Below are 25,606 nucleotides of genomic sequence, written 5' to 3'. Positions count from 1 at the left end.
CTATACCCTGGCCCATAACACCGACATTCAGAAAAGGAGTGCAGCATAGGGATTATGGGTTCTGAAGATCATGGTTAAGAGGGTGATGTCAAAGTTCATCTAGACGTCACAGAAGCCTTAAGTAGCAGTCAACATGGATTTAAAGGCAGGGATTTAAAGGCATGAACCTACAGGGATTATTTGATGTGATACATAAATCAGTTAATGATGGAATATTTGGTTCCATAACTTATTTAGGCTTTCAGAGGGTATTTGATAAATTTGCACATTATCTGGCATGGTAGCGAAGCGATTACAGTACTGGACCAGTTCAGAGACAAGTGCTCAAACCCCATTGTTTTTGAAGTTTAAATTCAGGGACGGGATCCTCCAGCCACGTTCGCCCGGTGACCTGAGAATCCCGCCCGTGGTCAATGGATATTTCCATTGTCTGCCTCTCACCCATTGCATTCTTTCAGCGGGTGGGGTGGAAGAATCCAGCTCCAGGTTTTTTTAAATCTGGAAGTAAAAATGTGATGGCAGTAAAAGTGACCATGAAAGTGTTGGCTTGTCATAAAATCCCAATTTCTTTTCAGTAATGCTCTTTCAGGAAGGAAATCTGGGGCTGAATTATCGGCCGTGTGCCATTCGCTGGGGCGGGATTCTATACTTGTGCCACTTGACATTGGGATTTCCCATTGAGGCCACCCCCTTGCCGCCTGGAAATCGACAGATTATTGTGCACTGCCGGTGGTAAAAGTGAATCGCAACGGCCGGAGAATTTCGGCCCTGCTTCACTGACCCAGCCTGGCGCATATTTTAATCCTGCATGAACCTGGTTAAATTCTCCCAAAAAAGCACCCCAAAATCCAACAAGATTACGCCTGTTGACCAGTGCCTGTTGATTGGAAACATCACTGTTATCTTTAAGCCTAATCAGGTACTTGGTCACGCTTTGAGGTTGTTTAGTTATAAGCCAAATATAATTCATTGCAAGAGGATTTGAGTACAGGAGCAGGGATGTCTTGCTGCAATTGTACTGGGCCTTGTTCAGGCCACACCTGGAATATCGTGTGCAGTTTTGGTCTCCATATCTGAGGAAGGATGCCCTTGCTGTAGAGGGAGTGCAGCGAAGGTTTACCAGACTGATTCCTGGGATGGCAGGACAGACATATGAGGAGGGATTGAATTGGTTAGGATTGTATTCGCTGGAGTTCAGAAGAATGAGGGGGACATTATAGAAACATATAAAATTCTAACAGGACTGGGCAGGGTAGATGCGAGAAGGATGTTCCAATAGCGTGTGTGTCCAGAAACAGGGGTAACAGTTAGAGGATATGGGGTAGACCATTTAAGACTGAGATGTGGAGAGATTTCTTCACCTCGAGAGTGGTGAGCCTGTGGAATTCATTACCATAAGAAGTAGCTGAGGCCAAAACATATGGTTTCAAAAAGCAGTTAGGTATAGCATTTGGGGCGAAGGGGATCAAAGGATGAGGGGGAAAGGCAGGATTCAGCTGTTGTGCTGGATGATCAGCCATGGTCTTAATGAATGGTGGAGCAGCTCGAAGGGCCGAATGGCCTCCTCCTGCTCCTATTTTCTATGTTTGAAAATGAAAGCAGAAAATGCTGGAATTAGTCAGCATTCCAACTTTGATTAAATCACCAGTGAGACTAAATTTGAAATGCGTGCCATGTTTTCTTCAAAAAGTATTGATGCACGGGGAAATGTTGAAAAAGATTCAGAACGATGTTTCTGGGACATAGGGCTCCAGGTAATGGAGACAGACATGCAGATCAAATTTATTTTAATCTGGAGAAAAGAAACTTGGGAGGGAAGCTGCGTTTTATCTTTAAAATGTTGAGAAGCATGAGTAATAGACTCGCAGCAGGTAGTTTGCAATTAGGCGTGACTGGGTGAACTTGGATGATACTTCCCGGAAATATGGAGATTAAGTTAATGTAACTGAAGTGTTTAAATAATGTGGGAGAAAGATCATGTGCCTGTGGGAGAGACCAGAAGAGCTGAACATGACCTTAAAAATAAAAACCAAACAAGTTACAACCAAATTCAGGAAATATTTGTTCAAAGCAAAACATTGTGACAGTGAGGGTGCACTGCCTCAGAAGGTCAAATAACCCAAATCAATTGAGACACTTCAAAGGAAGAAAGACTGAAAGAACTGGATCATTTTCTTTATGAGAATAACTTAGATGCAATAGAATTAATTAAAATTATGAAAGTCTAGGGCATGGTAGTGAGAAGCAGATTGTTTCTAATGATTGAACAATCTAGCAAAAGGGCCTTGAGCAAAAAATGAAATGACATTTAGACCCAAATAGAGGGATTTTCTCTTTTTTACAGTGTTTTGTAAAGTTGGAGAATGTAATTTTTCTGCCTCAAAAACTAAACCTATGTCAACATTCAAGATAAAGATTGGATACGTGGGTGAAGGAAAAGGCGTTAAAAGTGAATTATTCGGCGGCGGCGTTCTCCATTCCAGCGGCAGAGCACCCCCGCCCATGGATTTCCCAGTGGTGTGGGGTAGCTACAATGGGAAATCCCATTGGCCAGCAGCGAGAATGGAGAATCCCGCTGCCAACGACGGCGCGCAGCTGAGAAAAACACAGCTGGGGATGCGGAGAATTCCCCCAATAGAAGCAAGGTGGGTCAGTGTAACCGGGACTATTTTCTTGGCGGGGAGAGTAATTGCTGGCACAGACTCATTGTGCCAAATGGCCCATTTACATGTTGTAACTGTGGTGTGTTTCTGTGTAAGATTACCTTGGGAAGTCAGAATATTCAGAGGTGTGAAAATGTTCAAACTACCATGGCTGATGAAATGGAAGGGCAAGCTGGTAAACTGAATGAACTGCACCAAGTTCGATGTGGCAATTCCCCAAACCATACTGAATTGGCAATCCGCCTCCCTGCGCCCTCAATACTAGTCTCCCTAAAGCTGTTATTAACTGAGCAGGAATCCAAGAAAAGCATGTTAGCCATTAAGAAGTAGCATTTGTAATTTGTGAACCATCCTAATATTTACTATGAAGTGTGCATAATGTACTGTGTGCTACATGCACTGGATGACAGGTGGCTGAGGATGGGTGGGAATATCCATCGATTTCCCAGCCTGGTTCCATATCAAACTTCTGTATTATTAAATGTGTCAGTTAAGTTCGATATAAAGTTGAAGCCCGAATGTAGCAAAAATGCTGTTTCTGTGTCTTAAATATCATGCTCTTGGTACAAAGCAAGCATATGGGTGAACTACAACTCCTAAAGTGTGTGCGCTATGGACACTTCACAAAGAAGAGAATGTTGGCTGGTGTACAATAAATGGGCCTTCAAGAAACAAAACATTTTATATCTACTTGGCAGAGATCCATATTATAACTTACATCAGCCAATCTCTCACACATATTCATATCACAATGTACTTCCGTTTTTCTTTTAAACAACATTAAAAAAATTACATTGTCTATTCCTGTATGCCTTTACTGTAAATTTAGTGACAATACCCACCTTTCCCTTATTCATTTTGATTGCAGTATTAGAAAGAAAATGTAAACAAAATTTCTAGATTGGCGTGCAACATGTGGAAAGCACAATGATTCTTTAAGTACTGTTCACTACATTTTATATGGAATGCTCTTTAAGTACAATTACGTTTATTTTACAGGTAGCTAGAATTTCTTAACACCAATACCGAACTCAATATGCTGATTGACAAAGACAAACACTCATTGTCTGAGAACTAAAGCAAGATTGGAACCAAATCAAGGTGGATGGGGAACAAAGCAAAGCTGGTTTTAACATTGAGGAGCGAGTGAATGGCAGCCTTATTCATGAACTATTCCTGTCTTTTCTCATAACATAAAATGGCCAACACTGTTAACCAGTATTGTCTGTGGAAATACGACATGGTAAATATTTGACCCTGCACTGCCTTGTCCTTTACTGTTGACCTGCAGCCATTGGCAGACACATTTACATGAGTGACAATTCTTCATGTGTGAGTCTATAATGAATAACAACAAATCCTTTTACCATGGTGGGCATCAGAGTCAAGCTCAATCAAGTCCGCCCTGATGTGAGGCCCTTCTGTACTCACACTCACATTTCCAGCACAGACGACTGAACAGTGACTCTAAACAGAAACATTGGGTGAAGTCCTCTTTTCCTGTCCTGGGAAGCACATAAGCTCATTGCAGTATCTATTGTTACTCGGAAACCTGGAATCTTCCTGGACTGCATGATGGTCCTGTACCATATTGGGCAATGCCTTTGAGGTAAAATACGCTTTTCACACTCTGTTTGTGTCCCTTGCACCCATGTATCTGTGCAGAAGTGCTGAGTACTTGCAGTCAGGTAATAGTGAATGGCTGCAGAGAGACCCAAGTAAGCAAGCTTCTGCTGTTCTAATATCCGTCAGTGTGGGGAGGATCAACTGCAGTGCTTCCTCCTCTCTCGGCAGCTTGGTTAAGATGGGCAATGGTCCATTGTTACAGAGAATGTGACAAAGACACCATATTCTGCTGTCCCATGTGATACTGCATTGTTGTGCCAACGTCCAGTACTACAGAGATTCTGCTAAAAAGGTAGTATTTTCTGTTGAATGCTGTGAAAAAAAGGACTCAAACCTACGTTTTATACAACTACTTTGATTCTCCACACATTGGGTTTGGGGCATTGGCTTTATTGCACCTGGTGATCAGCAGTACTCACAGCTCAAAAGCAGATATTGCAGGATTGTAACATGTCACAGTAAAAATGACACAGAAAGATGAGAATCTGTATGGTATATTTTGCACTATGTAAAATATAATTGAAAATTGCAGCTTGGGATAAAACCTGCAATTGCACCAGAGAACTTCGCTAATATATACAGTTGTATAAAATTTTGCAATACAGCTAGAGTCAAACCTCAGCAAAATAAAAATCTCTTGAAATAAAAGTCCCTCTATCTAATACGCGTCCTCCTTAACGCACCTGAATAACTTGGCTGCAAATGATGTGAATGCATATTAACCTGCTCCTTTCCTCACCCTTTTGACTGAATTGATTCCCGCCCAAGTGAAGCAATCCATCTAAAGTCTGATTTAAGAACTGTTCGTCCTCCTGTCACACCCCAACTGTGGGCAGTGAGCTGAAGTGACAGGCAGTCCTGGGACCCCAAGCTGGCACTGAAGACCATCTGATTAAGATGGACGTAGCCATGCTGCTGAGCAACAAAGGCACAGTGACATTACTTCCGGTTTGAAATGAGGTTCTGAATTTTACACGGTGGGAAGTAAGGTAAAAAAAATTGTTGCACCATCAAACCCTAGTTCCGATGGGCTGCATCATTTTGAAAAACTCCAGCTATCTGTGGTTGCAAAAAATGAACGCGCTGCACCATTCGAAGATTGTTCATTTAAATTGTCAGGACATCAACAATTCATTGTGTGGGCATGTGGGTTCACACTGCAGCTCACATCTCAGAAATGTTTAATCTAAAATATTCTGAATGTATTCAGTGTTATTCAAAGTTCAGACAAATTAATGTTTCTCAGCTATTTGTTTTCTCTCTTGGAAGTCAGCAGGATTCACAGACATTATTTGTTTTCCTACTCTGTACACCCAATCATTCAGACCAATCCACTTATAGCTCCCTAATTGAAACATTTGTAACAGACAGCTCATCTGTAATCATTAGCGCTGGTTTATCTGCAGTGATCTGGTTTTCTGCCTTGGCCACTTCACTTCGAATGTTGTCATGAAATATATTTAAAATGGCTACGGTGGTCCAAATGTTAGGGTGTGACAAGAAGTATAAGAGGATGCTGACTGCATTTGATTGCTAATCCTGTCTCGCTCTCTGCAACGCGATAACTCTTTCATTTAGCTGCCTATCCCTGGGGAGGCAACAACTGTGATGTATAATGCTGCTCTTCCCAGCTGTTGCTCCCAGTCACCCAGGCGTCAGCGTGCAAAACCTTAAAGAGTTCTCAAAAAGAGCTGGAGATCACCCACTGCTGGCGTTAAATGAAAGCACAAGAGGGGAGTTAGGTAGCATCAGTGCACTGACTTGCACTTGGGCATTGGCAAGAAAATTGATTAGGTTTTCTGGAACAGTGCACTAAATAGAGCCCCTACAGCATGGATAGGTAACATCCAGTTCGAGAGCTGGTTGGGACTATTTCACTGGGTATTCAGATCGAAACAGGTAACTGGACTTTCAATCACACCCACAATGCCTGACTATGAAGGTTAATGGCCACATGCAGATCAAATGGGTGAAACTCAAAACAAATTCACACAGATGTAACCATCTATCGCTTTTAAAAGCTGCAAGGTTGCATGTTTGGACAGTTGTGTTGTAAACAGTTGCAACAGCTGAAAATAATTGTTTATATTTTAATACTTGTTACAGGAAGAAATCATAGATAATTAAGGGGAGAAAAAGAGCTAGGGGTACGTTTTCCGGTTTTGTCCGCAACAGGAATCATCATGGACGGGATGGAAAATTTGATGGGCATGCAAATGTCCGTTCATCTCGGGTGGGAATGTCTGGTCTCACGGTGGGCGGGACCGGAACATCCCATCCCTAGAATATAAAACATGTTTAAACATGCTTTCCATTGTTCAGCAGAAATTAATACAATTATTTTTCATAATTTTGCTCTTACTCGAAGGATCACCATTGTTTATACTAACGTTAATTCTACCTATTGTTCTGGTGCTTGAAAATCCCTTTCGAGACACCCCAAAATTAGGGCTTGTGAGATTGGGGAAAGTGGTAATATATTAAAATGTGTAGAAGATTGATTAAAGGACAGAAAACAGAGAATGGGAATAAATGGGACATGGCTAGGTTGGCAGGCTGTAACTGGCGGGTTATTGCTAAGATCGGCGCCTGTATCTCAGCCATTTACAATCTTTATCCATGACATAGATGAGAGGATTAAGTGTAACGCATCCAAATTTGCTGATGATACAAATTTAGGTGGGAAAGTAGGTGGTGAGGTGGATGCAAAGAGGCTAGAGAGGGATAAAGAGATGGTGGAGAGTGGGAAAAAACATGGGAGAAGGAATACAATGTGTTGGAGTTGGTTTCAGTTTTGGTAGGAAAAATAACAAGGAGCAGAATATTTTTTGAATGCTGAGAGACTGCTTGCATTCAGGGAGACTTGGGTGCCCTTGTACAGGAATCCTAAAATGTAAACAAGTAGGCACAGAAAGCAATTTGGTAGGCAGATGTCTGTTAACTTTCGGTACAGAGGGATTGGAGGATACCAGTAAAAAAAGCCTTACTGCAATTATAGAAGGCATTTGCATGGTCACACCTGGAATATTATGTGCATTTTGACCTTACCTAAGGAAGGATGGCAGGATTCTCCGACACCCCTCGCCGAGATCACGCCACGCCAGTCGGGGGCCGTTCGTAGCGGCCCCACCCCCACCCGCAATTCTCCGGGCTCCAATGGGTCGAACGGCCGTCAGTTTCTGGCCAGTCCCGCCGGCATGAAATGGACATGGTCCCACACGGCGGGACCTGGCTGGTACGCTGACTGGTGCGGTCCTCGGGTGGGGGGGGGGGGGGGGGGGGGCGCGGGAGGATCCGGCACCCCGGGGGTGTCCCCACGTTTGCCTGGCCAGCGATTGGGGCCCACCGGTCTGCAGGCGGGCCTGTGCCGTAGGGGCACTCCTTCCTTCCGCACCCACCTCTGTAGGGCTCTGCCATGGCCGGCCCAGAGAAGACATCCCCCTGCGCATACGGCAGAATATGCTGACCAGTCTGCGCATGCGCGGAACCACGGCAGCGGTTCTGCGCATGTGCTAATTTGCACCGGTCCTTCGGCGCCGGTTGGCGCGGTGCCAACCCCTCCGGCGCCGGCTTAGCCCTTGGAAGTGTGGAGGATTCCACAACGTCCGGTTGGTGCCATTTTTTTACGCCGCCGTCGGGCCATCGGGGGATTTGGGAGAATCCCGCCCAATATACTTGCCCTCAAGGAAGTGCAATGAAGGTTCATCAGATTGATTCCTGGAATGAGGGAATTGTCTGAAGAGGAGAGATTATGTAGATTATGGGCGGGATTCTCCCCCCCAACGCTGGGGGGGGGGGGAGAATCGCTGGGGCGCCGCGTGAATCGCGCCATGCCGCCCCGATCCCCGCACCCGATTTTCCCATCCCCCGAAACCAGCGCCGCGCGATTCGCACCAGGCCGCTCGGAGAATCGCTGCAAATGGCGAGCGGTGATTCTCCGGCCCGAATGGTCCGAGCGGCCGCTAAGACACGACAGGTTCCCACCGGCGCCGTCCACCCCTGGTCACTGCTGGTGGGAACTCTGCCGGAACGCTGGAGGGATGGCCTGTGTGGAGCGGGGTGGGGAGGCGGGCTCCATCACCAGGGGGGGCCTCCGATGGTGTCTGGCCCACGATCAGGGCCCACCAATCGGCGGGCCGGCCACTTCCCCCCCGGGCCTACCTCCTTCCGCAACCGGCCCCAGAACACCGACGCCATGTTGGTGAGGGGCCAGCGCGTGTAAGGAGATCCCCGCTCATGCGCAGGATGGTGCAGCCCCCAACTGCGCATGCGCGGGTTGGTGCAGCGCCCATTTGCCGCCATGTAAGGAGGCTTGAGCGGCATGAACCGCTCCAGCACCGTGCTGGCCCCCTGTGGGGGCCAGAATAGGTCGCGCCCGGGACCTGTTCGCGCCGTTGTGAAACACGACGGCGTTCTCGATGGCGTGGGCACTTAGTCCCGGGAGCAGAGAATACCGCCCTATGTCTATATTCCCTGGGGTTTACAAAGATAAGTGGTGATCTAATTGAAACATGTAAAATTCTTAAGGGGCTTGATGGGAAAAGATGAGAAAGTTGCTCCCTTGGCTGGGAGATTTCGAAGATGGGGTCATACAATAAGGGATCGGCCATTTTGGACTGAGGTGGGGAAAAATTTCTTCACATAAAAGGTTGTAGATCTTTGGAATTCTCTACCACGGAAACCTGCATTTACTCACTCATTGAGTATGTTCACGACAGAGGTTCAAAGACTTTTGGCTACTGAGGGAGTTAGTGGAGTTGAGCTCCAAGATCAGCCCTTATTTTGTTGTATGTTGAAGCAGACTCAAGGGGCCTATTGCAGCTTCTCATTCTTAAGCTTTTATGTTCTTATGAGCAATATTGCCTTTGTGGTGTTGTGAACTTGTATTGACTGAGATTAATGATGAAAGTATTAAGGAACAGAACCTGGCATCATCACGCAAGCGCAAACTGTTCAAACACTAACACTTAAAACATTCTCATGTCCTGTTCTCATCTGCTAAAATTATTCACTCTTCCAGAATCATTCTGGAATGAAAACATGAACCTAGCTTCTTGTCTCTACTGCAAACCATCTTCTTAAACCTATCTTCCCTGTCCCCACGCCTTCAGCTCCTACACTAAGTGTTAGGAGGTCATGGACTTCTTTGTCACTAAAATCAAGAAATTTATCAGCTGCATCTGCCATGTCCCTATCTGGCTACATTTCCTATAATACTCTCCCCAATACTTGAACTTGTACCTTTGCCATGTATTTCCTATCTCCTATCATGCCCTGTCCTCTCTGAGCTCTTTGAATCCCTGAGATCCACCTCTTGTTCATTCGATCCTATTTCTACTAAACTGCTGATCACCCAAATTCCTGATCTCCATGTTCTCTCTCTTCAGGTGTTGTCCCTCTTTAAATCTTCCATCATCAGCCAGTCTTCCGAAAAAAGTAATCACTGGCCCATCCTTTCAAACCATTATCCCAACTCCAACCTCACTTTTCTCTCCCAAAGTCCTTCAACATGTTGTCACCTTCAAATCTTTCCCGGAACTCTATGTTTGAATCAGGTTTCTGCTCCTGCCGCAGTTCCTAAACTGCTATTACCAAAGTGATAAATAAGATCAGGTGAGTGCCTGATGAAGGAGCTACGCTCCGAAAGCTAGTGATTCCAAATAAACCTGTTGGACCTTAACCTGGTGTTGTAAAACTTCTTACTGTGCCCACCCCAGTCCAGGGCTGGCATCTCCACATCATATCTAATCATAGCCAGAGAATAACTTGCAATGGTGGTTCTTCCTTGGTCCCTTCTATATCTCACCTATATGCTGCCCCTCGGCAACATCATCTGAAAGCGCAGCACTAATTCTCACATGTAGACTGACAACTCATAGCTCTATCTCACCACCACCTCTCTCAACTCCTCCACTGTTGCTACATTATCAGACTGCTAATCCGACATGCAGTAATTGATGAACTCAAATTTTCTCCAATCCATTATTGAGTAGATTAAATTCATTGCTTTTTACATTTTAATAACTTTTTACAATTAAGGGGCAATTTAGCATGTCCAATCCACCTACCCTGCACAACCTTGGATTGAGGGGTGACAGCCATAAACAGTGACCCGGGGCCGGGATCAAACCAGGGTCTTTGGTGACATGAGGCAGCAGTGCTAACCACTGCACCACTGTGGCGAACAAATTCATTGCTTTTTGTTCATTCCCTAGCTACTGACTCAATTTCTCTCCCTAGCAACTGTCTGAGATCAAGCCAGCTTGTCCGCAAGCTTTGTGTCACATTTGATCCTGAGATGAACTTCCAACCTAATTTTCGTATCAACACTAAGACTACCTATTTCAACCAACTAACATCACCCTATGTTGTCCTGTCTCAGCTCATATGCTGCTGAAACCCTCATTTGTGCCATTGTAAATTTACTACTCTGACGCACTCCTGACATTCAACCCTCCATAAACGTCAGATCATCCAAAACGCGGCTGCTCATGTCTTACCTCACACCAAGTAGTGTTGCCGTATCACTCGTGTGCTCACAGGCCTACATTGGCTCCTGGTTGAACAACATCTCCATTTTTCAATTCACATCCGTTTAAATGCTCCTCGTGGCCATGCCCCTCCCTTTTTCTTTAATTTCCTCCTTCTCACAGCCGCCTGAGATAGCTGCACTTCTCTATTTGTCTTCTGCGCCTCAATTTTAATCTTATGCTTTGGTGGCTGTGCCTTCAGTAGCCTTGGCTCCAAGCTCAGGAATACACCTTGTTGCCTCTCCACCTCACTTTCCTCTTTAAAATACCTCTTATACCTACCTCTTTGACCAAGCTTTTGGTCATCAGATCAACTGATGACTCCTCACACTGCATGGTGTCACACTTTGTTTTATGAAGCTTCTGTGAAGCACCTTGATAAAAGTGCTGTATAAATATAATTTTTTTTTTAGATATAGCTTAGAGCTCTTTCTACACTGGCAACAACATGCTTCAACTCCCACCTCAGAACAGCATTCTGACCGCATCTGTGGGACATATCCATTTCCTGCATTATCATCAGTGGGTCTGTGCCAGTAAGTGCGTGATTCTGTCCAAACAGAGCTCTTATAGCCACCATCAGTCAGAGTTGGATCTGAACATACAACCTGAAAATGAAAGACCAGTGTCTTCCAACACACTACTGCCCATTATGCCACATCTTTAAAGAGGCAATGTACTTTTCAGTCTCACAGAGGCCATGTTTAGAAACCTGTCTTTGTGCTTATTTTCACCTATGCACAGGTTCCTCAGCATTCCTAATGAAGTAACACATAGTTAATAGCATTTTGATAAAGGTCCATTCTCGAGGTATTGCTTTGCACTCAATTACAGGAAGTAGCAAAGGTTCTAGAGAACTGTAGGAGTGAAATTCTGCCTGTTAATTATTTTATGAATCAAGAACATAAATAGAAAGTAGACTTTCCTCTTTCATACTCATCTTGATTTTTTAAGTCAAATTTTCAAAAAGGATCATTTCACTCTGAAAGGGGCAGAAGTTAAGAGACAAGCTTAGGACGTTACAGGTTAGATTATATTTGACTGAAAAAAAATTCAGCTCAAGTATTGTCTCGTATGAAGCAATATTTGGTCAGCAGTTTTAAAGTTCAAATGATCATTAAGATTCTGCAAAAGAAAAGTTAGAAAGCTGACAACACGCTGAGCGACAGTGTGAGCTATTGATATTCCAATGGGAAAAAGAACCTGAAATCTTTGAGCCATTGTTGAGGCAACGTAATGGGAATGAACAATTTTTCTACTCCATTCACTTTTACAACCAGCTGTGCTTAGACCCCATGTTTCAAAAGCTACAGCAACACAAGCAATTTACTTAAATTAGACTTGCATTAAACACTGAAATGAAGGAATGGAAAGGAATAAAATAACACTGCTGGCTTCAGTTAGACGCAATCATCATACACAGGCATAAGCAGTTTAACACCGGTTTTACATGTTAATGTTCGATTAATCTCCTGAATAGTGATGCATATTTAATGAGCTGTGTGAAGTGATTAATGAAAAGGCTATTTCATGAAAGCATCAGTGTTTATCACGCTGTGAAACCTTAGCAGAACATTTTGTAGTGCAGGATGGAGGCCATTTCGTCCACTGTGTCGATACTGATGCCAGCTCCACATCTGAGAGATCTGCTCTCATCCTAATTTGCTCCACCAAACCCGTAAGATCTTACTGCCACCTCAGCTGTGGTCAGTTCACTCAGCACAGGTGGGCTACCAAACATACTTGGGCTTTCCGCTGAACTCGCCAACTGAACTGTAAGGAAGTCGGTAGCCGTAGGGATCTTCGACCTCTGAATTTACTGCAGTCTTCCTGCAACCCATGCAGTAAATCTTTACTAAGAGCCTGGGAGAGGTTTCAAACACGTGCATGTAGATTTTTGAACCACCATGATGTCACACACAAATGACGCTGTGATGAATTTCCACTTAATTTCCAAAACTGCGCAGAAAGATAAGTTTGCCAAACACTTTTTCACGATGAAATGGCCCTAACTAAGAAACAAGTTGTCTCATTTTCTCTCAATTCCAGAATTACTCTACATAATGCTTTTCAATTGGGACAGGATGAGGACATTTCACATGGACACTGTCAGTCCTACTCATTGATCAGAAGGCCCACAATTTCCGTGCATAATATTTCATCCATCTATTCTCACAGCATATTTCTTCCATCTAGTGTGGCTTTCAGTGATTCAATCAGTATTTTACCTTGCATCATTTGTAAATCTATAGGACCTAACACAAGGGGCTGCAAACCTGCAGCTCCTGAACCCCATGCAGCTCATTAAGGCTTCATGTGTGGTTTCCAACCTTGGGGGCAGCATGGTAGCATTGTGGATAGCACAATTGCTTCACAGCTCCAGGGTCCCAGGTTCGATTGCAGCTTGGGTCACTGTCTGTGTGGAGTCTGCACATCCTCCCCATGTGTGCATGGGTTTCCTCTGGGTGCTCCGGTTTCCTCCCACAGTCCAAAGATGTCCAGGTTAGGTGGATTGGCCATGATAAATTGCCCTTAGTGTTCAAAATTGCCCTTGGTGTTGGGTGGGGTTACTGGGTTATGGGGATAGGGTGGAGGTGCTGACCTTGGGTAGGGTGCTCTTTCCAAGAGCTGGTGCAGACTCGATGGGCCGAATTGCCTCCTTCTGCACTGTAAATTCTATGATAATCTATGATCAATCTGATTCATTTTTATGGTAATTCAATGGTTTGTTTCATTTTTTCAAAACTCTTATTAACACAGAGCAGAATTTTACTGCCCCTCCCGCTGGCGGGATTTTACAGTCCCATCAAAGCCAACCGACATTTGAACGGCTCGCTGTAATAGTCTGCCTCGACCCCCACCATGATGGGGCTCGTAAAACCCCCCATTTTACTTGTGAGGAAATATCATTCATTTCACTCCCTTTTTTGTGAATAAAGACCTTTACAATGTTATAGAACATAGAACAGTACAGCACAGAACAGGCCCTTCGGCCCTCGATGTTGTGCCGAGCAATGATCACCCTACCGAAGCCAACGTATCCACCCTATACCAGTAACCCCCCCCCATTAACCTTATTTTTTAGGACACTAAGGGAAATTTAGCATGGCCAATCCACCTAACCCGCACATCTTTGGACTGTGGGAGGAAACCGGAGCATCCGGAGGAAGCCCACGCACACACGGGGAGGACGTGCAGACTCCGCATAGACAGTGACCCAGCCGGGAATCGAACCTGGGACCCTGGAGCTGTGTAGCATTTATGCTAATCACCATGCTACCGTGCTGCATGTTGTTGGAATTTGTCTCTGCCTTGTTTTTCCTTATAATAAAAGCAAAATGTAACGGAAGTTTTCAAAATCTGAAATAAAAACAGAAAGTGTTGAAAAAGTTCAGCAGGTCTTGGCAGCATTTGTGGAGAGAGAAGCAGAACTATGGTTTTGAGTCGATGATTCTTCTTCACTGCAGTTCGTCACTGCAGGGGCTGGTTTAGCCCACTGGACTAAATAGCTGGCTTGTAATGCGGAACAAGGCAGCAGCGCAGGTTCAATTCCCGTTCTAGCCTCCCCCCACAGGCGCCGGAATGTGGCGACAAGGGGCTTTTCACAGTAACTTCTTTGAAGCCTACTTGTGACAATAAGTGATTATTATTATTATCGGGGCTGGTTTAGCACAGGGCTAAATAACTGGCTTTTAAAGCAGACCAAGGCAGGCCAGCAGCACGGTTCAATTCTCGTACCAGCCTCCCTGAACAGGTGCCGGAATGTGGCGACTAGGGGCTTTTCACAGTAACTTCATTTGAAGCCTACTTGTGACAATAAGCGATTGTCATTTTCATTCCATTTCTTAATGAATGGGGCACGATCTTCCCAAAGTGGAACAAAGTCCCCTAGCAAGCACGTTTAGCTGCGTGTTTTCTGGCTCTCGCAGTGGCCCTGTTTTGTATGACAGGGAGCTCTGCTCACTGGAACTTCCCATTGTAGTGAGAGATCGGGACGCCATTTTAAAATGCCATCCCGATCACCCCCAGCCCGAACACAACATGGGAGACACGACCAACCTGGCAGTGCCAGGTTAGCACCCAGATGGCACTGCCAGGGTGTCAAGCTGGTACTGCCAAGGTGCCCAGGTGGCACTGCCAGGGTACTCAGGTGGCATCAGCAGTGCCAGGGCAGCACCCACCCCAAAGGACATGCAGCTGGAAGCCTCTGATCCCCTTGGAGACCCCCCCACAAGTTTGTTGCATCTGGTCCCTGTTTGTGGGGACCAGTACCAAATGGCACTCACTTGAGGTCCCCGAGGTGAAGGGGCCTCAGGTACCTCGGGAATTTGCACATTAGAGTAAGGCTTACTGCCTCGCTCCAATATGCAAATTTGCCAAAAACGCAGGATTCTCCTTGCAATATCTCGTGAGATTATGTTGAATCACACAAGGCGTTGTGAGCCGGGTGGATCCCATGAGCGGGATCCCCCGGCTTTCACTGGCCACAGTGTGCCGTGATGTGATGCTATTCCAGTGCAGCGTGGCTGGAGGATCGCATCCATTGCATTTTTGTTTACATTACAAAAAACAGCTCTTCTGGAGGTTGCCGACTAATTGTCTAGATGTTCTAAGGGTGTAAGTAGAGGAATTTCTGCCACTAATGACCTTTGTTCATTTTCTGGCCTGAGGCAACATATTTTGCTACCATCCATTAGGATGGGCAGTGTTTGGGCTTTATAAAGTCTATGAAATTCCAAGTAAACTTGAAGTTAAATTGGACGCTTAATCATCTGCTTCGCATCTGGCAGCACGGTAGCACAGTGGTTAGTACTGTTACTTCACAGCGCCAGGGTCCCAGGTTCGGTTCCCGGCTTGGCACACTGCGTGGAGTCTGCATGTTCTCCTCACGTCTGCATGAGTTTCCTCTGGGTGTTCTTGTTTCCTCTCACAAGTCCCGAAAGATGTGCTGTGAGGTGAATCGGACATTCTGAATTCTCTCAGTGTACCTTAAAAGGCACCGGAATGTGAGGAGATTGAGGAGGGGACGTGGGCGGACGCCCTGGGGAGGGTGAACTCCTCCTCTTCTTGTGCGAGGCTTGGCCTCATACAGTTTAAGGTGCTGCACAGGGCTCACATGACCGGGACAAGGATGAGCCGGTCCTTTGGGAGTGAGGCCAGGTGTATTAGGTGCTCTGGGAGCCCAGCAAATCATGCCCATATGTTCTGAGCATGTCCAGCATTGGGGGAATTTTGGAAGGGCGTGGCAGGGACGTTGTCGAGGGTGGTAGGATCCAGGGTCAATCCGGGCTGGGGGCTCGCAGTATTTGGGGTTGCGGAGGAGCCAGGAGTGAAGGAGGCGAAAGAGGCCGGTGTTCTGGCCTTTGCTACCCTGGTAGCCCGGCGGAGGATTCTTCTTCAGTGGAAGGACGCGAGGCCCCCAAGCGTGGAGGCCTGGGCCAATGACATGGCAGGGTTTCTCAAGCTAGAGAAGGTGAAATTTGCCCTAAGGGGATCAGTGTAGGGGTTTTTCAGGAGGTGGCAGCCATTCCTGGACTTTCTGGCAGAACGATAGAAGCAGGCCAGCAGCAGCAGCAACCCGGGGGGGGGGGGGGGGGGGGGGGGGGGGGGGGGGGGGGGGGGGGGTGGGGGAGGTTTCTGTCCTGTCTATTGAAGGGACAGGCAGATGTTTTGGGGGAATGATGGGTGTTAGTTTATCTCTTCCGCTGTGTATGCGCGGGGGGGGGGGGGGGGGGGGGGGACTGTTCTTTCTGTTCTTTGTAAAAAAAGAATTCTGTCTTTTTGTTGTTGATATTATGCAAAAATTTGAATAAAAAATGTGACGAATTGTGGGAGGAAACTGGAGCAGCCACAGGAAACCCATGCAGACACAGAGGGTGGGGTTCTCTGATCCTGAGGCTCAGTGTTGACGCCGTCGTAAACGCCGTCGCGTTTCACGACGGCGTCAACAGGCCCCCAGGTGCAGCGACTCCGAACTCCTCAGTAGGCCAGCACAGTACTGGAGCGACCTATGCCGCTCCAGCTGCCGATATCGGCGGCAAATGGGCGCCGCGGGTCTGCGCATGCGCAGTGCGACCGGCGCCAATGCGCGCATGCGGTGGCTTCCTTCTCCGCGCCGGCCCTGCGCAACATGGCGTAGGGCTACAGAGGCCGGTGCGGACAAAAGAGGCCCCTAGCCCGAGAGGCCGGCCCACCGATCGCGGGCCAAGCCACAGTGGAGCCCCCCCCCCCCGGGGTCGGACCCCCATCCCCCCACCAGGCCACCCCAGCGGCACTCGGATTTTTTTTGCGGCCGCTTGGCCCATCCTGGGCGAAGAATCGCCGGGGGTGCCGCGCAGAGAGGCCCCTGACTGGCGCTGCACCAACTGCGCTGGAGCAAATGGCGCCGATTCTCCACCCAGGGAGAATGTACAAACTCTACACAGTCACCCAAGGCCGGAATATAACCGAGATACCTGGTACTGTGAGGCAGCAATGCTAATCACTGTGCTACTGCGCCATCCATGCTTTAACTAAGATCCTGCTTTGGACATACTGGACAGCATAATCGCCATCCTCTACTCTCTAAGTCAGACATTTCCTAAACCCATGCAGCTTTATTCTGATGAAGTTGAAGGAAAACAGTACCAAGAATGGATTGCATCTTTCGTATTTGCCTCTCGTTCATTACACTTCCTCTGCATTATGTATTAAGCCAATCCACAATAGTCCACAGAGTGTTGCTGTTTCCTGCACGTTCAAAAAACTTACGTATGGGCCAGGATTCTACGTTGTGAGTCCATCCCGCCACTGCTGCTAGCGAGGACAGAGAACTTGCCACACTGTTCGCTGGCAGCCGGATTCTCTAGCCCCATTGAAGCCACCCTACACCGTTGGACTGGGGTGCGCTACTGGTGGCACCAGAGAATCCCGCTGCCAACTAACAGCCAGAGAGTTGAGCCATGGTTTTGAAAGGGAATAGATATCTATGGTGGACCGTTATTCACTGGATAAAAGCAAATTACTGCGGATGCTGGAATCTGAAATGAAAGAGAAAATGCTGGAAAATCTCAGCAGGTCCGGCAGCATCTGTCATTCACCTGAGGAAGGAGCAGTGCTCCAAAAGCTAGTGTTTGAAACAAACCTGTTGGACTTTAACCTGGTGTTGTAAGACTTCTTACTGTGCTCACCCCAGTCTAACGCCGGCATCATAGCATCTGTAGGGAGAGAAAGGAGCTAATGTTTCGAGTCCGATGACGCTTTGTCAAAGCTAACAGACAGAGAAAGTGGGAAATATGTATACTGTGGAGTGCGACTGAAAGATGAGTCATAGCCACAGAGACCCAAGGAAACCGGATGCTAATGGCCACAGAAATCAAGAGTGTTAGTGGCAGTCCTCAGAGAGGACAAAAGATGTGAAAGGTCAAAAAGCAGAGAAACTAACACAAGACGGTGAACTGTAGATGTGGGGGGAGGGGAAGGGGGAAGCAAGAGGAGACAGGTGGATATGATTGGGAGGAGAATTAAATCTATATCAAGAAAGAAAGAAATGGTAAAAGACAGTTAAAATGAAATGAAAACAAATGGGTCGAGGTGGGGTAGATCTGAAGTTGTTGAATTCGATGTTAAGGCCGGAAGGCTGTAGCGTGCCTAACCGGAAGATGAGATGTTGTTCCTCCAGTTTGCGTTCCGCTTCACTGGAACATTACAGCAGGCCAAGAACAGACATGTGGGTATGGGAGCAGGGTCTTGTTTGACCTTTCACGTCTTTTGTCCTCTCTGGGGACCGCCATTAACACTCTTTCCCCTTGGTTTCTGTGACAATTAGCACCCGGTTTCCCTGGGTTTCTGTGGCTATGACTCATCTTTTATTCTCATTCCACGGTATAAATATTTCCCACTCCCTCTGTTAGCTTTGACAAAGAGTCATCGGACTCGAAACGTTAGCTCTTTTCTCTCCCTACAGATGCTGCCAGACTTGCTGAGATTTTCCAGCATTTTCTCTTTCGTGGACTGTTATTCACTGGGAAGTAAGCCAAGGCTGTCAATGTAGTTCGTGAACTTCAACGAATACTACTAAGGATAGAACTCCATCGCTCAGCTCTGTTTCTGGGAAGGTTTCCAAACTCATTCTTCCAGCGGAGAGGGCAGAGAGCGGAGCGATTTTTGGAAGGGCGAGCTGGAAGGTAAGCTGAGTTTTTGATTTTGAACTTTTTCGGAGCTATTTAGTTCTCAGAGCAGCAGGAAACCGGAAGTCGGCCGTGGGGAGACCTGGAAAGGTTTGTATTACCCAATAAATTTGAACGGTGAGGAAACCCGAGACAGTACACGTGTGGTGTTTCCCACCCTCCCTCCTCCTCCAACCGAAAAAAAAAGACTCAGTGCTGTGAGCAGGTAAGCTATTTACTTTTTTTTCTTTTTTACTGGGAGACTAAGTAGAGGCGATGGCAGCTAGGGTAGTGGAATGTTCCTCCTGCAGAATGTTCGAGGTAAGGGAGACGACCGGTGTCCTTGCTGACTTCACCAGCGGGAAGTGCAGCCATCTCCAGCTCCTCACAGACCGTGTTAAGGAACTGGAGCTGGAGCTGGATGAACTGAGGATTTTTCAGGAAGCTGAGGGGGTGATAGATAGAAGCTACAGGGACATAGGTACACCTGAGAACAAAGGTAGCTGGGTAACAGAGGTAGGAAGAGGAGGAAGCAGTCAGTGCAGGGATCCCTTGTGGTCATTCCTCTCAACAATAAGTATACCACTTTGGATACTGTTGGGGGGGATTACCTCGCAGGGGTAGGCTGCAGTGACCGGGTCTCTGGCACGAGGTCTGACTCTGGGGCTCAGAGGGGAAGGGGGAGATTAGGAGAGCACTAGTTATAGGGGACTCAATAGTTATAGGTACAGACAGGCGGTTCTGTGGGCACGGGCAAGACTCTAGGATGTTTTGTTGCCTCCCTGGTGCCAGGGTCCATGATGTCTCGGATCGTAACTTCAGGATCCTTAAGGGGAGTGTGAGCAGCCAGAAGTCATGGTGCACATTGGTACCAACGAAGCAGGTAGGAAAAGGGGTGTGGATGTAATAAACCAGTTTAGGGAGTCAGGCTGGAAGTTAAAAGCCAGGACAGACAGAGTTGTCATCACTGGTTTGTTGTCAGTGCCACATGATAGCGAGGCTAGGAATAGGGAGAGAGTGCAGTTGAAAACGTGGCTGCAGGAATGGTGTAGGAAGGAGGGCTTCAGGTATTTGGATAATTGGAATGCATTCTGGGGAAGGGACATGTACAAGCAGGACGGGTTGCATCTGAATCAGAGGGGCACCAGTATCCTGGGAGGGAGGTTTTCTAGTACTCTTCGGGAGGGTTTAAACTAATTTGGCAGGGGAATGGGAACCGGATTTGTAGTCCAGCAACTAAGGTAGCCGCTGTTCAGGACGTCAAAGCATGTAGTGAGGCAGTCGGGAAGGTAACACTGACAAAGGAGAGTACTTGCAGGCACGGAGCTAGGTTGGAGTGTGCATACTTCAACACAAGAAGCATCAGGAATAAGGTGGGTGAACTTAAGGCATGGATCGGTACTTGGGACTACGATGTTGTGGCTATCATGGAAACTTGGATAGAAGAGGGGCAGAAATGGATGTTGGAGGTTCCTGGTTATAGATGTTTCAATAAGATTAGGGAGGGTGGTAAAAGAAGTGGGGGGTGGCATTGTTAATTAGAGATAGTATAACAGCGGCAGAAAGGCAGTTCGAGGAGGATCTGCCTACTGAGGTAGTATGTGTTGAAGTCAGAAATAGGAAAGGAGCAGCACCTTGTTGGGAGTTTTCTATAGACCCCCCAATAGCAGCAGGTATGTGGAGGAACAGATTGGGAAACAGATTTTGGAAAGGTGCAGAAGTCACAGGGTAGTAGTCATGGGTGACTTCAACTTCCCAAATATTGACTGGAAACTCTTTAGATCAAATAGTTTGGATGGGGTGGTGTTTGTGCAGTGTGTCCAGGAAGCTTTTCTAACACAGTATGTAGATTGTCCGACCAGAGGGGAGGCCATATTGGATTTGGTACTTGGTAATGAACCAAGACAAGTGATAGATTTGTTAGTGGGGCATCATTTTGGAGACAGTGACCACAATTCTGTGACTTTCACTTTAGTAATGGAGAGGGAAAGATGCGTGCAATAGGGCAAGTTTTACAATTGGGAGAAGGGTAAATACGATGCTGTCAGACAAGAACTGAAGTGCATAAGTTGGGAACATAGGCTATCAGGAAAGGACACAATTGAAATGTGGAACTTGTTCAAGGAACAGATACCACGTGTCCTTGATATGTGTGTCCCTGTCAGGCAGGGAAGAGATGGTCGAGTGAGGGAACTATGGTTGACAAGAGAGGTTGAATGTCTTGTTAAGAGGAAGAAGGAGACTTATGTAAGGCTGAAGAAACAAGGTTCAGTCAGGGCGCTGGAGGGATACAAGATAGCCAGGGGGGAACTGAAGAAAGGTATTAGGAGAGCTAAGAGAGGGCATGAAAAATCTTTGGCGGGTAGGATCAAGGAAAACCCCAAGGCCTTTTCCACATATGTGAGAAATATGTGAATGACTAAGAGTGAGGGTAGGTCCGATCAAGGACAGTAGTGGGAGATTGTGTATTGAGTCTGAAGAGATAGGAGAGGTCTTGACCGAATATTTTTCTTCAGTATTTACGAATGAGAGGGGCCATATTGTTGGAGTGGGCAGTGTTAAATAGACTGGTAATCTCGAGGAGATACTCGTTAGGAAGGAAGATGTGTTGGCCATTTTGAAAAACTTGAGGGTAGACAAGTCCCCCGGGCCTGACAGGATATATCCAAGGATTCTATGGGAAGCAAGAGATGAAATTGCAGAGCTGTTGGCAATGATCTTTTCGTCCTCACTGTCAACAGGGGTGGTACCAGGGGAATGGAGAGTGGTGAATGTCGTGCCCCTGTTCAAAAAAGGTAATAGGGTTAACCCTGGGAATTACAGGCCAGTTAGTCTTACTTTGGTGGTAGGCAAAGTAATGGAAAGGGTACTGAGGGATAGGATTTCTGAGCATCTGGAAAGACACTGCTTGATCAGGGATAGTCAGCACGGATTTGTGAGGGGTAGGTCTTGCCTCACAAGTCTTATTGACTTCTTTGAGGAGGTGACCAAGCACGTGGATGAAGGTAAAGCTGTGGATGTAGTGTACATGGATTTTAGAAAAGGCATTTGATAAGGTTCCCCATGGTAGGCTTATGCAGAAAGTAAGGAGGAATGGGATAGTGGAAATTCGGCCAGTTGGATAACAAACTGGCTAATCGATAGAAGTCAGAGAGTGGTGGTGGATAGCAAATATTCAGTCTGGAGCCCAGTTACCAGTGGCGTACTGCAGGGATCAGTTCTGGGTCCTCTGCTGTTTGTGATTTTCATTAATGACTTGGATGAGGGAGTTGAAGGGTGGGTCAGTAAATTTGCAGATGATACGAAGATTGGCAGAGCTGTGGATAGTTAGGAGGGCTGTAAAGAGACATACATAGGATGCAGAGCTGGGCTGAGAAGTGGCAGATGGAGTTTAACCCTGAAAAGTGTGAGGTTGTCCATTTTGGAAGGACAAATATGAATGCGCAATACAGGGTTAACGGAAGGATTCTTGGCAATGTGGAGGAGCAGAGAGATCTTGGGGTCTATGTTCATAGATCTTTGAAAGTTGCCACTCAAGTGAATAGAGCTGTGAAGAAGGCCTATGGTTTGCTAGCGTTCATTAGCAGAAGGATTGAATTTTAGAGTCGTGAGGTGATGATGCAGCTGTACAAAACCTTGGTAAGGCCACATTTGGAGTACTGTGTGCAGTTCTGGTCGCCTCATTTTAGGAAGGATGTGGAAGCTTTGGAAAAGGTGCAAAGGAGATTTACCAGGATGTTGCCTGGAATGGAAGTAGGTCTTACGAGGAAAGGTTGAGGGTGCTAGGCCTTTTCTCATTAGAACGGAGAAGGATGAGGGGAGACTTGATAAAGGTTTATAAGATGATCAGGGGAATAGATAGAGGAGACAATCAGAGACTTTTTCCCCGGGTAGAACAAACCATTACAAGGGGACATAAATTTAAGGTGAATGGTGGAAGACATAGGGGGGTTGTCAGAGGTTGGTTCTTTACCCAGAGAGTAATGGGGGCATGGAATGCACTGCCTGTGGAAGTAGTTGAGTCAGAAACATTGGGGACCTTCAAGCGGCTATTCGATAGGTACATGGATTACGGTAGAATGATGGGGTGTAGATTAATTTGTTCTTAATCTGGGACAAAACTTCGGCACAACATCGTGGTACGAAGGGCCTGTTCTGTGCTGTATTTTCTATGTTTTTCTATGAAATTAAAGATCTTCACTGGTTGATTTAGACAAATGGAAAGTTCAAGATTAGTTGTAGCCTTGACCTGGTCATTCAGTCTGCATCTCTCAATAGAAATTGACAATGATTGAATGTCCCTTGATTACTTTTGGTCAAGTCCCTGTTATTAAATTAGTTCCAAGATTCCAGAAGCATACTCATCATACACATTGTCCATGGGCCAACCCTGCCATCACCTTGTTACTTTCCTTAGATCCCTTCTCAATTTCAAGGGCACAACCTTCACGGAAATTGTTCAGCAAACTTTCTTTTTGCATACAGATGGAATGATGAAGTAAATTGCATTGAAAAGCATCATTGTGTCATTTGCAGGTCACATTGTTGTGGTGAAAATCACATGGTCCGCTTCTCGCTATCCAGAAAACAAGAGGTTAAACACTACTTTCCAAGGATATGGGCCCCCTTTGTAACTGTTCACCATTTTAGTGCATTGATTAACAGTTCTTGCCAAGTCAATGTGAGTGCTGTTTACAGTTAACACCTTGGCCAAACATCACAAGAATTTCAGGTGAATGTGCTAAAAATGGCAAACGAATTTCAGCTTAGTTAGAGAAAATCATTCTATTCTCATTAATGGAAATGCAGAGCATATTATACAAGTATGCATCAACTGGACATCAGGTCACAGGTTTAACTATTTTCCACAGAGGGTTGAATAAAGTAAAAATTTGACATATTGAGGAAAAACGGTGGGACCATAAAATTGGTGAAATAATTTGCTGAATAGGTTTGGCCATGAGAAATGACAATGTGGCATCGCAACACAATTTCAAATTACTTCAGATGGAAAAAGCTTGAATAATGTGCAAGTAACAAGAAATTCAAGGCAGACTGGTCAATATTGTTTAAAATGAAGAATAACACATCGACTACCCATTATGAACTCAAGTCTGATTTGCCTTTATGATGACAAAACAGACATTGAGTAGGCTGTATAATGGGTGATTGATCATTGCTTGACAAGTCCATGTCAGTGCTTCAACAGCACTGCAATGGGCAATTCTAGAACTTAGTGCCTGCACCGTGCCTGTCCTTTGTACAGTGTACAACTAAGGGCTACAAGGCTGGGGTCAGTAACACTCAGCTTTGTTCTGGGCTTCGTTGTATGAAATGGATGGAGGGTCAATGTGAATTTATTGCCAGTCATCATACTGGCCTAGTCCAAAACAACAGTCACCTGGACATCCAAAGCATTTAGATCCTTAACTGGGAATTAAAATATTTGGACTGTAGGACTGTGACAAAAGAAAAATGGAACCTATGACTGAGAAATTAATAAGATCCAGAAAATAACAGAATCAGGCGAATGGATGCTAATCACAGTGGGGTTCGAGGGGTGTTGCGGGGGTAGGTAGGGATCAGGAGATAAGAGTTCATGGCTGATTGCATTCAAGATTCTCTACTTAAGTACTTCTCTTTGTGAAACTACACTTTATTTTGCATGGCCCCAAGTAAAGGTTATTTTTTTCGAATCTCATGAATTGTCATCCTGCAAACGATATAATTGGCCTCAATACTTACTATTTTGTCAGTCGATTTGCTGTTTTTATTCTGAGGACTTGTACACGGTGATTTGGCTGACTGGGAGCGGCTATTGACAGGGACACTTGGCTTGGTGCTGCCCTTTGAGTAAGCTCTGTGGCTGCTGCTTCTCGATCTGCCTCGTAGGCTTTGTGCTGCTCCGGAACGGGTTTCATTACTGTCGAATGAGCAGACCAAAAGTAAATATGAAAACAACGTTGTGATATTTAAGGAAAGAAAAATGCCATTTTCTCCCCTTTTACTCTTAATCTGTCTTCAGGGGCTGAACACCAATGAGGTATATATCCAGGCTTGCATTTAAACTTCCCTGAAGCTGCTTGCTGAGTAACTTGTGATGGTAAATCTGAGAATGGCAAAAGGTTAACTCTCAGCTTGGCAACTCGCTCCACACATTGACTTAGAATCCTTATAGCTCAGAAGGAGGCAATTTGGCCCATTGAGTTTGCACTGAGGCTCTGAAGGGGGACACTACTTTGGGCCACTCCCCCACCCAACCAGCTCTGGACACTAAGAGGCAATTTTTAATCATGGTCAATCTACCTAACCTGCACATCTTTGGACTGTGGGAGGAAACTAGAGCTTTCGGAGGAAACCCACGCAGACACTGGGAGAACGTGCAAACGTCACACAGTCACACTCAAGGCCGGAATCGAACCCAGGCCCCTGGCGCTGTGATGCAGCAGTGCTAACCACTGTACCTCAGTACCACCCATGACTTATTGGCTACTGAGAACTGCAGACATTGCTCAATGGTGGGGATAGGCATTTGCAATTGTAATGGGCAGTGGATAACAAAGCTATGTTTATCCAGGGTCTTTGATCACCACCAGCAAAAAACAGCCCTGCAATCAACTGCTGCACTATCGCAGAGCTT

General features: G+C 46.1%; 1 protein-coding gene and 1 long non-coding RNA gene across 3 annotated transcripts in view; one reads left to right on the top strand and one right to left on the bottom strand.

The window, feature by feature from the left end:
* The window catches only part of srrm4 (serine/arginine repetitive matrix 4), a 458,400-nt gene that overhangs the window by 27,470 nt on the left and 405,324 nt on the right, over positions 1 to 25,606 (bottom strand). For both annotated transcript variants that reach the window (XM_038791318.1, XM_038791327.1), the window contains exon 8: positions 24,712 to 24,889. In XM_038791318.1, coding sequence (XP_038647246.1) covers positions 24,712 to 24,889 — 178 coding nt within the window. The remainder of the gene's footprint in view (positions 1 to 24,711; positions 24,890 to 25,606) is intronic.
* Positions 1 to 25,606, top strand: part of LOC119962965 — an 83,891-nt gene that overhangs the window by 1,346 nt on the left and 56,939 nt on the right. Inside the window, exon 2 of the long non-coding RNA XR_005459997.1 lies at positions 3,663 to 4,272. This is a non-coding gene — a long non-coding RNA (uncharacterized LOC119962965). The remainder of the gene's footprint in view (positions 1 to 3,662; positions 4,273 to 25,606) is intronic.

This window comes from Scyliorhinus canicula, chromosome 1 (assembly GCF_902713615.1).
Source record: "Scyliorhinus canicula chromosome 1, sScyCan1.1, whole genome shotgun sequence".
In the NCBI taxonomy this organism is placed as follows: Eukaryota; Metazoa; Chordata; class Chondrichthyes; order Carcharhiniformes; family Scyliorhinidae; genus Scyliorhinus; species Scyliorhinus canicula.
This window is presented reverse-complemented; position numbering and strand designations above follow the sequence as displayed.